Genomic DNA, 15,129 nt, shown 5'->3' on the forward strand with positions numbered 1-15,129 from the left:
TGGATCTCAAATCCCAGCTTTACTACTAAAGGACACAAGGAAATATGCCACGCATAGTGAAGCACTACCAAACCATCCAATCCCCTTAATGAGTTTATTGAACTTACAAAATGTTAAACAATCTTGCATATAAAATGCAATCCACTCTAGGACAGCCCAACTCGAATTTCATGATAGCTATTTCATTGCGTGGATTGGATGGTTTGAAACTGCTTTACTATGTGAGGCCTATTTCCTTGTGTCCTCTAGTAGTAAAGCTGGGATTTGTGGTCTGCTTTTAGAAGAATTAAGCACACTGGAGCATTTTGAGCAGTATGAACAACGGCATACCTGAAGTGAATTTTATTGTGCTTGTTTGAGTTATGTGGGAATGTGGGAATTGACCTCTCCCAATAGAGTGTTGCAGTACTTAGTGTGAATTTGCCCACAGACTAGTTATTTTGATTTTGAACCTTAAGGGGTTGAGGGAAAGCTGAATGGAGCAAAGTACATATTCTTGTCTTAGGGACAACTTTGAAAATGTCCTTAAGCCATCCAGACAGAGCCCTGACCTGAACCCAACTGAACATCTCTGGAAAGACCTGAAAATGGCTGCCCACTAACAGTCCTCATCCAACATGTCAGATCCTGAGAAAATCTGCAGAGAAGAACAGCAGAAAATCCCCAAATCCAGATATGAAAACCTTGTGGCATCATACCCAAGAAAACTGTAGGCTGTAAACGCTGCCAAAGGTTCTTTAGCTAAGTACTGAATAAATGATCTGAATACTTATGTCAATGCAAGATTTTAGTTATTCCTTTCCAATAAATTTGCAAATATTTTCACTTTCTCATTATCGGGTATTGAGTGGAGAATGATGGGGAAAACTTGAAAGTTTCTTTAATATAGCACAAGGCCACAACATAACATAATGTGAAAAAAGTGAAAGGGTCTGAAAACTTTCAAAATTCATATGCTTCAGAATGACCTCACTGATATCTCAGACAGGGAAGACAACCTACAAGGTGTAGTCATAGTTGTATGTGAGGAACCAATTGCCATTGTGAAAAACACTTCACATGACAGACATAGAGTAGGCACCTTATGACTTCTGGTTCGCTTGAAAGTCCTGGTTCCACATGAAGTCGTTTTGTGTAAAATATGCCACAACCTAAGCAAGGCACCTTTATCATGTAAATTCTGGTTCCTGAAAGTATTAGGAATATGTAAGATTTGGTATGGAAATTAATATCACTGGACTTTGCATGCTTACCTAAAATATTTCATTTACTGGTCCAGTCTTATCAAACAGGAATATCAAATTAGATTAAGTTAGCGCAGAACTTGCATTGCTGTTGCAAAAAGGGGACACAACAAACAACGTGCCCATGCCAAGCTAAACAAAACTGCAGGAACTGCCAGTGATGGGAATGACCTTAAACATGAGACAGTCATTTGGTGAGCTGAACCATCAGTTAGCCTAAAAAGTCACTAGCAACTTGCAGCAGAGGCGCCTAGTGAATTAATAGGCTCAGTTCTCAAGTACTGGCTTAGCCCATGAAATATCTGCCTTCTCTGTGAGTGGGCTACAGGTGCAATTTCATCAGAGTTTATTAAAAACAGGAAGGACTACATTTTTCAAAAGAGAATTATTGTAGGTAGCGGAACATTTGCTAATCATATTGATATATATCTGCTTTATCATGAGGAATCATAGATGAAAAATGAGCCTTAATTCAGGCCTACAAGGCCTACAGAGTTCTATGGACCCACCATCTTAAAAAACAAGTGGGTCTTGCTTACTGGCTAAGGCAAATGTTACCATCGCCAGCAAGCCTGTGATATGTATAAAACACACACAAAAAGGAAAGTATAGGGAGTGTCAAACACTAGTCACAGCCTACTTCCCACTACTTGTGTTTGACATATTTCCCTCTAGTATTTAACGCCAACCTGCAGAGCACAAATCCTGTTGACACACTTGACCAGTATATATATCCTACTACTTTTTATAGACATGTTTTTTTGAAGGCTTCCTGATTCCCTGATTGCTTTCAGAACTAAGCCATCTGAAACATTCAAGTTCTAGAGGAACGCAATCCCTGCAAAAGGTCACAGACTTTGTTGCAAGCAGCCTTGTAAAAAAGGTTAGAGAAATCCATTATAGCGCAGTTTTACAGCGTCTAACTAGAAATTACTTTATATTTGTGTGCTACAAAATAGAACTTAAACATATGGATTTCGCTGTAATTGGGCTCAAAAGGGGGTAAGGATAATTGGCAGCAGGCAAGGTATCAAGTGTACTTGTGAAGTATGTCATTCACATGAAGTGTCACAGTCACAGATAAGATATTAAAAAGGCATTCCATATCTGGTAGGGCATTCCATGGTCTGAGTTTAGCTGGTTCCCCAGGTGTCTTCTTGTGGAGAGAGGGGATACACACTGAGTTTTATCCATCTTCAACACGTTGGTTCTGAAACTGCAAAGAGCCAGTAGTTCACTCTTTGCCTACAAACACTGGAGTGTGGACAGTCTGGTGTGGATAAGGCTCAAGTGTGCCAAGGGCTCAGCAAGTCACAACAACCTTGGGGGAAGTCTGGCTATGATGTCTTACTCTTAGCAACTGGTTTGCCCCCATTCATTATTGCAGATGCACTTGTGCTTTTGCTTGGCGTCGCACGGGCCTTTGGCACTGTCTCTCCAACATCATGCAAGGATGGTTCTCTGTACATGGCAACTAAAAAAAAGAAACCAAGGTTAAAATTGTAGATGGAAAGAGTTTTATGGGCCATGAAAAATGGAACACCATTTTTTAAGATCTGATTTGCATTGTACCAAAAACTAAACAGTGTTTCCTTCAGGCCATGAAATATCTTATTATCAGATACAGAAATCTAATAATCAAATACCATTTTCAGATTAAGCGCTAGAATATAGATATTAGTAAAAGATACAAGGAGCTTTATCTCTACTGAATTCACTGAATTAAATTACCTTTCATAACAAAGTAAAGACTGAGACATGTAGTGATAATTATAAAAACATAAGAAATAAAGTTTAGATACGTAGACAACCCTGTAACCATAGAACTAAACTAGAAATATTGCATTGAATTATGTAGCTATGAAGGCTTTGGCCCCAAGATCAAGCTTCTGTAGATTCCTAATATAGTACATTTCTCGGAGTCGTACTTTCTAATCAGTACGGTGATAGTATAATAATAGTATATACTTTAAATAGAAACAGATAAATAGAAAAACGTATTGATGAATATTGTAGAATGGGAGTACATCTACTTGAAGGGAGTTTGTCAGCTCCAAAACAGTTTTTTGTATAAAAATATAAAAATGCATTTCTCTGGATTACAGGACTGGATTTTCACAAGAAAGGTATGGTTATGTTCAGGGACACCAACAGGGGCGTAGCTATAGGGAAGCAGGAAAAGTGGCCCACCCAGGATGAGGACTAAAATATTTTATTGTCATGGCCACCTAAACAATGTTATACAATGACATTATATATAATGACACTGTAGAAAACGGACTGAGCAGCTACTGGTTCTCGTCGGAGAGCACGATCTTGTCTAGCCTCAGGAGTGGGGGTTGCACAGAAGTCAGGAGTTGCAAAGAGGTTGCTGGGGGAGGAGGAGGGCCCGTTCAAAAATTTTCTGTTGGGCCCAGTCATTTCTAGTTAGGCCACTGTACACCAACCCTACATGGTGGTATGTTTACTTTGAAACTGATTGTGGAGATGACAGACTCCAGGCATTTAGTGTGTTGCAGTGATAGCTTTGTGAGTAATTATCTAGAGGAGAAAATCATCTAGAGGACAAAATTTGCATGGTACAACAAATGCATAAAATTGTATGCACACTGAGGTGCAGTATGGACCCATGTCAGTTAGGTGCGGATCCCACCTCTAGCACCTACTCCTATCTAGAGAAAGGGGCCCCCGAAGGGTGGATAGGATGCCTCGCATGTGCAGCGTACTCTCCATTCATCGCTACTGGAGTTCAGAAAATAGCCAAGTGAGTGCGCTCAGCTATTTTCAGAAGTCCCATAGTGGTGAATGACCACTTCTCCATTCACTGCTATGGGACTGCTGGAACTAGCCGAGCCAGCACTCGATTATTTTTGCAACTTCCATAGCTGTGCCCACGGAGGGTGCCCACACATTTGTGGCTGCTCTTTTCTCACTTCAGAGATCCCATTCTGTAGATAGGAGCGGGTCCCAGACCTTGCGATATGCCATCATGTCCCAGATGGGAATACCACTTTAATGATGATATTCTTCCATTAAACAAGATTTGGTACATATTTCTACCCAAGGGTTTAGTAAGAAATACAGCAGCTTCAAAAATCATTCTGATTCCCAGTGCATCATCATATTAAATTCTAATACTAAAGGCTCAGCCGTAAATCAGACCAGGAAGTTGCATTCTCTGCTCTCTGGCTTTGACATGCGATTTAGACAAATGACCATTTTCAAAGTTGGTGTTCCCTGCAAGGTTTCAATTTTAAAGTTTTTTTTTTTACTTTAACAAGTATCTGTCCACGCTTTTTTCTGACTTCTTACAGTTTGATCAGTTTTTTATCCAGTTCACAGAAAGTTATTTTTGAAAGTTACGTAGTGACTATAGAAGTGCATATACAGTATGCAGTTTATTCAGTATACTGTACACTCCTGAAATAATAGCAACACAAATAATAAAAATAATTGGCTACTTATTTAACCCCTTAAGGACCAGGCTCATTTTCACCTTAACCACTTCACATCTGGGCCATTTTCCCCTTCCTGACCAGGCCTAATTTTGCAAATCTGACATATCTCACCTTATGTGGTAATAGCTTTGGAACACTTATATTTATCCAAGCCATTCAGAGATTGTTTTCTTGTTACACATTGTACTTCATGCTAGTCAAAAATTAGAGTCAATTTATTTCACCTTTATTTATGAAAAAATCCCAAATTTACCAAATATTTTGAAAAATTCGCAATTTTCAAAATTTCTATTTCTCTGCTTTTAAAACAGAAAGGGATACCTCATAAAATATTTGTTAGTTAACATTTCCCATATGTCTACTTTATGTTGGCATCATTTTGGAAATGTCATTTTATTTTTTTATTAAGTTAGAAGGCTTAGAAGTTTAGAAGCAATTCTTAAAATTTTTGAGAAAATTGACAAAACCCACTTTTTAAGGACCAGTTCAGGTCTGAAGTCACTTTGTGGGGCCTACATAGTGGATACCCCCATAAATGACCCCATTGTAGAAACTACACCCCTCAAGTTACTTAAAAATGTTTCTACAAACTTTTTTAACCCTTTAGGCATTCCACAAGAATTAAAGGAAAATGGAGATCCAATTTTTTAATTTCACTTTTTTGGCAGATTTTCCATTTTGATCCAATTTTTTCTTTAACACATTGAGGGTTAACAGCCAAACAAAACTCAATAGTTATTACCCAGATTCTGTGGTTTACAGAAACACCCCACATGTGGTCATAAACTGCTGTATGGGCACATGGCAGGGCGCAAAAGAAAAGGAGCGCCACATGGTTTATAGATGCCATGTCCCATTTGAAGCCCCCCTGATGCACCCTTACAGTAGAAACTCCCAAGAAGTGACCCCATTTTGGAAACTAGTGGATAAGGTGGCAGTTTTATTGGTACTATTTTTGGGTACATATGATTTTTTGATCATTCATTATAACACATTTTTATTTATTTATTCTTTACAGCGTTCACCTGAGGGGTTCGGTCAAATGACATTTTTATAGAGCAGATCGTTACGGATGTGGTGATACCTACTTTTTCTTATTTATTAAAGTTTTACACAATAATAGCATTTTTGAAACAAAAAAATAATGTTTTAATGTGTCCATGTTCTGAGAGCTATAGTTTTTATATTTTTCGAGCGATTTTCTTATGTAGGGGCTCATCTTTTGTGGGATGAGGTGATGGTTTTATTGGTACCATTTTGTGGGACATATGCCTTTTTGATCACTTGGTGTTGCACTTTTTGTGATGTAAGGTGACAAAAATGGCTTTTTTTGACACAGTTGTTTTTTTTTTTTACGCTGTTCACCCGAGGGGTTAGATCATGTGATATTTTTATAGAGATGGTTGTTACGGACGCAGCGATACCTAATATGTATACTTTTTTTATTTATTTCACTTTAACACAATAATAGCATTTTTGAAACCCAAAAAATTATGTTTTAGTGTCTCCATGTTCTGAGAGCTATAGTTTTTTTATTTTTTGAGAGATTTTCTTGTGTAGGGGCTAATTTTTTGTGGAATGAGGTGACGGTTTTATTGGTACCATTTTGTGGGACATACGCCTTTTTGATCACTTGGTGTTGCACTTTTTGTGATGTAAGGTGACAAAAATTTTTTTACAATTTATTTATGGTATTTATTAGACTGGGTCGATCATGTGATATATTTATAGAGCCGACCGTCACGGACGCGGCAATACCAAATATGTCTATTTTATAATTTTTTAAGACTTCACAGCTCCTGCACTCACCCGGCTCCGGCGGTCACATGACCGCCGGGCCGGAACAGGAAGCGCATAGTGCTTCCTGCACTGTATACACAGCGCTTGGGTTGCACCTGGGCACTGTCCCTGCCTTCTTTAAGGGTTGCCCTGCTGTCACTGACAGCGGGCAAACCGATTAGCGTGCAGCTGAAGCTGCAGTCTCTGAATGGACGTTCAGGAACGTGCATTCACCGATATAGAACCACCTCCCGGACGTTTTTAGTCTATGGGCGGACGGGAGGTGGTTAAGGACCAGGCTATTTTTTTTAAATCCGACCACTGTCACTTTATGTGTGAATAACTTTAAAACGCTTTTACTTATCCAGGCCATTCTGAGACTGTTTTTTCGTCACATGTTGTACTTCATGACACTGGTAAAATGGAGTCCAAAAAATTCATTTTTATTTATAAAAAATACCAAATTTACCAAACATTTTGAAAAATTAGCAAATTTCCAAGTTTCAATTTCTCTAATTCTATAATACATAGTAATACCTCAAAAAATAGTTATTAATTTACATTCCCCGTATGTCTACTTCATGTTTGGACCTTACAAGGCTTAGAAGTTTAGAAGCAAATCTTTAAATTTGCAAAACCCACTTTTTAAGGACCAGTTCAGGTCTGAAGTTACTTTGTGAGGCTTACATAATAGAAACCACCCAAAAATGACCCCATTTTAGAAACTACACCCCTCAAGGTATTAAAAACTGATTTTACAAACATTGGTAACCCTTTAGGTGTTCCACAAGAATTAATGGAAAATGCAGATGAAATTTCAGAATTTCACTTTTTTGGCAGATTTTCCATTTGAATACATTTTTTCCGCTAACAAATCAAGGATTAACAGCCAAACTAAACTCAATATTTATTGCCCTGATTCTGTAATTTACAGAAACACCCCATATGTGGTTGTAAATTGTTGTACGGGCACACGGCAGGGCGCAAAAGGAAAGGAATACCATATGGTTTTTGGAGGGCAGATTTCACTGGGATAATTTTAACTTGCCATGTCACATTTGAAGACCCCCTGATGCACCCCTAGAGTAGAAACTCCAAAAGAGTGACCCCATTTTGGAAACTATGGGATAAGGTTGCAGTTCTGTTTTTACTATTTTAGGGTACAGATGATTTTTGGTTGCTCTATATTACACTTTTTGTAAGGCAAGGTAACAAAAAAGGCACAGTTTTTATTTTTTGTTATTTACAACGTTCATCTGACAGGTTAGATCATGAGCTATTTTTATAAAGCAGGTTGCTACGGACGCGACAATACCAAATATGACTAAATTTTATTTGCTGTTTGTTTCAGTTTTATATAATAAAGCATTTTTGAAAAAAAATAATTTTAGTGTCTCTATATTCTGAAAGCCATAGTTTTTTGTATTTTTTGGGCGACTGCCTTATGTAGGGGCTCATTTTTTTCCCAATATAAGATGACTGCTTGATTGGTACTATTTTAGGGTGCATATGACTTTTTGATCGCTTGGTATTACACTTTTTGTGATGTAAGGTGACCAAAATTTTTTTTTTTACACCGTTTTATATATATTTTTTTTTACGGTGTTCACCTGAGGGGTTTGGTCATGTGATATTTTTATAGAGAAGGTTTTTACGGATGCGGCGATACCTAATATGTTTTTTTTTATTTACACTAATATAATTTTTTAAATAAAAAAAAATCATGTTTTAGTGTCTCAATAGTCTGAGAGCCATAGTATATTTTTTTTTGGGCGATTGTCCTATGTAGAGGCTAATTTTTTTATGGGTTTAGGTGACAATTAGATTGGTACTATTTTGGGGGGCATACACCTTTTTGATCACTTAGTGTTGCACTTTTAGTGATGTAAGGTGACAAAAATGGCTTTTTTTGACACTGTTTTTATTTTTTTATTTTTTATGGTGTCTATCGGACGGGGTGGATCATATCATATATTTATAGAGCCGGCCGTTACAGCTGCGACAATATCTAATATGTGTGTTTTTTATATATTTTTTCTTATAAAATTAGGAGAAAGGGGCGTTTTTTCTTTTTTTAACTTGAAACTTGTTTTTTTTTATTGAAAACACTCTTTTTTACTTTTTTTTTAAACTTTATTTCTGTCCCACTCTGGGACTTCAACTTTTGGGGGTCTGATTCCCTCTGCAATGCATTACAATACATCTGTATTGTAATGCATTGCCTGTTAGTGTATGACACTGAGTCATACACTAACAGGTTGCCTAGGAGACAAGCCTGAGGCTGGATCTCTTCGGCTCCCGTAGAAGGCAGGTCCCGATGCCGTGCATTGGGCTGTCTTCTCACCCATCGGGTCCCCGCCACAGCAGCACGGGGACTCGATGGGCTCCCTCAACCACAAACAACTTCTGTCGCGGTCAGCGCGGACCGCGGAATAGAAGGGGTTAATCTGCAGTGATCGCCGATACGGGGGGAGGGGGTCACAGGACCCACCTTGGCATTGTCACAGGGTCCTGTCGCATGGCGTTGATCGGAAATACACAGGGCGTACCTGTAAGGTCTGTGTCCCTAAGGACTCGGACATCAGGGCGTACAGGTACGCCCTGTGTCCGTAAGAGGTTAAAGGGAGTCTTTCACCTAAAATCACCATTATAGAAGACTAACATCAGGATCTCCATTACATTCCCCATATTAGAATGCTACCTTCCATATTGCTGTCCATCGCCGATTTTCTCAGAAAAACACTTTTATTCAATATGTTAATTAGCTTCTGAAGGTGTCCAGGGGCGGCGTTCATGTGGCCGTTGCCCAGGCCCCTCTGTGCTTTTCATACGAAACCTCTCCCCTTTCACCCCTCCGGCCCACCCTAGGTTCTAATTACATCCTCCTCTTTGTAAGAAATCCAGCGCCAGCGTTGTTCAACAGATTCGCCGCGCCTGCGCACTTCATTCCCCGGCACAAGAGCGTTTAATGCGCATGTGCCGGCCCGTACATCCCGATCTAGCCAGCCTTGTGCCATTCAAATGAATGGCTGTCCATTTAACTCATGGGCAACCTGTTTCTGCATGGGTTACTTGGGTCCATGTATGGGGGTTACTCCCATGAAACCCCTTTCGGTTGCAAATTTTCTGCTGTGATTTACTAAAAGTGAATCATAGTCACATGATGTTGATTCACTCAATGTATCCTAATCACAGATGAATAAAAAAAAATGTTTCTTGAATTGGTGAAATTAAAATAGCTCAGATCAGTTTTTCATTTGTTTTCATTTAATTTTCTGCCTTATGGAGCAAAAACTAGAAATTAAGTTTTTATCATATTTGAGGCATGCAGTTGTAACATAACACATTGGGGGGATGAGGAAGACATCTTTTTTTCTGTAACCCTTTTCATTCCAGTTTTACTTTATCAGGCCTCTTGCTTCCATGTAGTAATGTCTTAGATCTTAGTAAGGCAAGATTCACACCACGTCTGTGCCTTTTATTAGATGTGCAAAAAAATATATATAGCATCATACAGATGGCATTGATTTGAAATATATTTTTTACGGGAAGCAAAGATTATTTAGCTTTTTTTTTTTATTTCATACAGATCCAAACATACTGTATACACACCAATATTTATAAGGTTCGATAAGTCTTCTGTTAACTTCATTAAAGTATGTTTCTCACCATGACATCCCCTGCATATATACACTGTTAGGGCATACAGATGTAGAGATGAGCCCCCTACTCTGTGTGGCTGAACAGAGTGCCAATCTGCTGTCTTCATGAAATGACCCTTTCATCCTATCTTTTTTTATGTGTTTGATCTTATTTTTAAAATGTAGTAATAGTACAGCCAAAAGAGTAGTCAAAAGTAAACCTTCCAAAAGGACACAATTGTAGCATGCATCTGCACCATAAAAGTCTATGGACACAAAACAATATATGTCTGGATTCTTTTTTTTTATATTAAAAAACATGGTGCAAAGTGAGACATAATAGATCCATTGAATATATGTGTCATCATAAAATACATCTATTTGTTTTATGTGGCTTTTTCTAAATAGGCATGGTTGTCATAAGGGTGAATAGTTGGCTGAATGTGATGCATCTTTATTCAGTAATTATTGCTAATGGAGCTCAAGATGAGTCCTTGAGCTTTAAGAAACAGAGATCAAAGAAAATGATCCACCCACACTAAATCAATTAACTGTACTAAGCCACATGCAGCATATTAATGTACATATAATGTACTTACCTTCCAATGGCTTGGGTAGAAAATGAGCTGCTGGTTTTGTTTTCTTGACTCTGTTACCTTTCATAACTTGGCCTTCTTTGTTAAGCCCTAAGAACCAGGCCCTACCAGATTCTTGTTGTCTGTATATCATAGATGAGTAGATGACATAATAGTTCTCAAAAACTGACTCTTTAAATTTGCATTCCAGAGTAAAAAGTTCCTAGGAAAACATAAAAAAGGTAAAAAGCATAAGCCATATATCTATACATTTATAAAATGATAGCAACAGGATCACTATTAGAGACTTGGGGAATTGACTGATGATCTAATGAGTTTCAGGGCCCCTCAATTACAAATTTTGAGGTAAAGAAGGATAAGACTGGTTGAAATCCAACAATGCAAACTACCTTTGTTTCCACAGGGATCGGGTCACTGTAAGAGGGGTATGGCAGTGACGTTCCCCTCTCCCCATTTGAAATAAAATTGATGCTCGACCAAGCCAAGTGTAGGCAATGTTATGGGGATGTCAGAAGAAATAGCTGTTCATCAGAAGCTATTTCATGTGTAATACCAGCTCAACACAAATATTCAAACACTTTTGTAAATGTACTGCATTAAAGGAATTGTCTAAGATTTTTAACCCATTGGCAGGGGGATAGTCATGGTTTCAAAGTAAAAAAAACTAAAAGAAAAAAATACACTCAGCTATTTAGATTATTACAAGTCCAGTGTCAAGCTCCATTAAAGGGTATCTGTCATGACCATTAAAGGGTATCTGTCATGTTTTCATCAAAAAATCAATCTTAGCATATGTTACTGCAGCAGCAGCATTATGCATAAAGCAATCTTTAGTTTCTTCACATACCACTGTTTTCCTTGAGTTTTTCCCTTAGTTACGGCTGTTTAAACATTTACAATATGAGGACCTTCTCAAGATGGCTCCTCTGCCAGTTCTCTGAGGCCAAAACTGCCTTCCCTCACTTCACATACACACTTGCTGTAGCCAACAGCTTCCTGCCAGCCAATCAGATTGGATTACTGAGAGACACACCTCCTCACTCTGTAGCCTAATGCAGGCATGCAGTGTGAAGGACCACCGCTCTGTCTTCTGTTTATACTAAAAGGAAGACAGATGAGCCCTAGCAACGGTCTTTTAATTGAGCAGTGGAAAGGGACAGAGGACATTAATGAAAGCTGTTATTATAAGGTAATTACAGATGTTTTGGCAATCATTGACAGACTAACTCAGGTATACATGCCTAGCTCTAAAAAAACTAGCAAATAAAAAAAAATATGACAGTTATCCTTTAAGACTCAGTGGTCAGGACCTGTTACTGACACATAACCTCTGAGGTCACTGACTGGACACAACAAGTCATGCTTGCAGTCCTGCAGGAACTGGAAGTCATGGAGATTAAAGCTCGACAGTGGAACTACAATGATCTGAAAAGATGAGAGTTTTTTGTGATTGAAACCATGTCTGGCAACTGGAGGTGGGTTAAAGGTGACCATACACATTACAGAGAGGTTGGCTAATGGTTCAACAGCTGTTGAACAAACAATTATCTGGTGAATGATCATTTCATAGATGCAGCCAAATACATTTTAGTCCACGTTGGATGATACAGTTGTTAAAACTGGCCATACATGTTCAGTGAAACTGGTCGATGGATGAAAAATCTTTCTGGGGACATTGTTTGAAAGAAAGCTCTTTCATCCATGAACAATATTTCTTTGATTGAAAGTGCTTTTCTCCAACAATAAGACGAAAATTTCAAACACGAGCGACTTCTTTTGAAATAATTGTGGTTTGTCATCAGTCGGCTAAAACGATCAAACAGCGGTTTTTGATTAACTTTAGATTAATGTGCTTGGCCGCTTAACAGTCTCGGACAACCCTTTTATAACCAATGCAGTGCAAAGCATTGTTTGTGCATTAGAAGGACTCACTCAGTTAAGATAATGAAGAAGGTTTACCTGAACCTAAAGTGTAACTGTCATTCAGTTTTTTTATGTGTAGGGGCAGAGATACTGACAATTTTTGTAATATACTTTGTTTACAATGTACACAAACATAGAAAAGGATTCTTTACGGTAAGAGCAGTGAGACTATGGAACTCTCTGCCTGAGGAGGTGGTGATGGTGAGTACAATAAAGGAATTCAAGAGGGGCCTGGATGTATTTCTGGAGTGTAATATTATTACAGGATATAGCTACTAGAGAGGGGTCATTGATCCAGGGAGATATTCTGATTGCCTGATTGGAGTCGGGAAGGAATTTTTTATTCCCCTAAAGTGGGGAAAATTGGCTTCTACCTCACAGGTTTTTTTTTTGCCTTCCCCTGGATCAACTTGCAGGATAACAGGCCGAACTGGATGGACATAGCTCTAAAAAAAATAGCTCTAAAGTGGCCCATTTTGTGCCTTAGCAACGCTCCTCTGTCTTCTGTTAACTGTGGAGACATGCTCCACACTGACTGCTGCTGCTCTCAAATGGGCCACTTTAGAGCTATTTTTGTAATAGAAATGTACGATTTTAGTAATTAAAGTATACTACAAAAATGGTCAGTATCACTGCCCCTACACATTACAAAAAAAAGACAGTTACACTCTATATAATATTCTGTGATATAATGATGAATTATGCCAAATGTCAAAATCAGTATCTATTAGTATTTATACAGACTGTAACATTTCATATCATCTATTTCATCCCCTTGCTTGCCAAATAAAGCAGTTTATGTTATGGCAACTAGTATCTCACTGAGTTTTGTGCCTAATTGGGTCACATAGTGGTAATTTTTATGAGAAGTAAAAATAATTCATTTCACTTTAGTAAGGTGAGAAATGTGTGGAAAGTAAAGTCTTAATTTGTTGAGGCATACAGTGGAGCTAGGATATATAAAGCAGTGTTTCAATCACTCTAAGCATACATGTAGAGTAACTATGGGACACCTTTGGGGGCATTTTTTTAAATACTGCATTCTACTCATTTTGGGCTACAAATAATTTTTTTCAATTGATATTTTGTAAACATTTTCAGCCCTTTTCTCTGTAGAGATACCAGTCTCTGAGTATTTGCAGGGTAGCAGGCAATGGCTCATGTGTGGCCTTCACCTCATAAACACTCATTACAACCCATTTTTTTTTTAACAAAACTATGGCTTAAATAAGTGTTTGCCAGAAATTCAGAAATAAGGATACACATGAGTCGTTAGGACTTCTATCTGACGGGTCTCAATGTGAACAGAAAGCCAGGGCTGAAAATTTATTAATAAACATGAATTGAAAAAAATAATTTGTATTTGTAGCCAAAAATGAGTAAAAAGCAGTGATAAAAAATGTTCCCCCAAAGGTGTAGAAAATAGATGTGTTTGGTAATGCTTGTTAGATTAGCTTCCTCACTGCCTTTCTCTGGGGCTGTAATATTCAGTGGAATCATTGTGGCAGACCAGTAGGATTATCAGTGATACGTCCACTTCCATTTATAAATAATCAGAGGTGTAATGTCATCTAATACAGGATAAATTTATGTCATCTTGGCATGCATCATCTTATTTATCATATAATTGAGTCTGGACATACTAAACCAACATGACAGACTCTTCAGCATTCACCACATCCTTGTCTATTTATTAGTCGTAGCCCTTTAGATTTTACTGAAGTTAATTATGCAGCGACTAGTCATTATCTTCTAAAATGAGTGCATATTATTTGGGCTCTAAACATGAAACGGCTTTAATCAATCAATGCCAGGCATTTAATAGCGCTGACGTTTTGCTCTGTTGTATACCAAGTAATATTATCTCGTGTCTCATAAGAAAATCCTCCTACAAACAGCTCATCGAGTCCTCTGCAAAAAATCCTACCACAAGAGGAAATGGTCTACAGTATTTCTAGTCCACGTGGAAGGCTTATAACTGGGTACGGCCACATGGGGTTGGTTTTCCACACTGGAATTTCGGCCATGGATTTTGATGCATACTGCAAAATCAGCAATAAATACACTCAAGATGAACATGTTACGTAACAGTAAGACTGTCACCCATAGCACACAATAAGGGTCTATTCACACGTCTGTAAGTGTTCTGCGGATCCGCAATGCGGACACTGGCAATGTGCATTCCGCAATTTGCGTACCACACATCGCCGGCACTATAATAGAAATTTTGCGGAAACGGAAGCACGGATGCGGAAGTGCGGATCCGCAAATGCGGATGCGGACAGCACATTCCGGCCCCATTGAAAATGAATAGGTCTGCACCCTTTCCGCAAAATTGCGGAACGTATGCGGACCCATTTTGCAGACGTGTGAATGGACCCTAAAGCTTTTATACTGTTCAAGCAGTTTAAATAATGAAACCTGAGCTGTGATTGGTTGCTATAGATAACAAAGATAGTTTTACTGTTAGTTTGACACGTCCGGCCAA

At 38.3% G+C, this 15,129-nt stretch overlaps 1 protein-coding gene across 3 annotated transcripts in view; it reads right to left on the reverse strand.

Moving 5' to 3' along the window:
- Positions 1 to 380: 380 nt before the first annotated feature.
- FGF14 (fibroblast growth factor 14) overlaps positions 381 to 15,129 on the reverse strand; it is a 607,883-nt gene continuing 593,134 nt past the window's right edge. For all 3 annotated transcript variants that reach the window (XM_040425264.1, XM_040425266.1, XM_040425265.1), the window contains exons 4-5: positions 10,722 to 10,920; positions 381 to 2,718 (exon numbers count right to left, since the gene is read on the reverse strand). In XM_040425264.1, coding sequence (XP_040281198.1) covers positions 2,582 to 2,718; positions 10,722 to 10,920 — 336 coding nt within the window. In that variant the 3' untranslated portion in view covers positions 381 to 2,581. The remainder of the gene's footprint in view (positions 2,719 to 10,721; positions 10,921 to 15,129) is intronic.

Source organism: Bufo bufo, chromosome 3 (assembly GCF_905171765.1).
Source record: "Bufo bufo chromosome 3, aBufBuf1.1, whole genome shotgun sequence".
Taxonomy (NCBI): domain Eukaryota; kingdom Metazoa; phylum Chordata; class Amphibia; order Anura; family Bufonidae; genus Bufo; species Bufo bufo.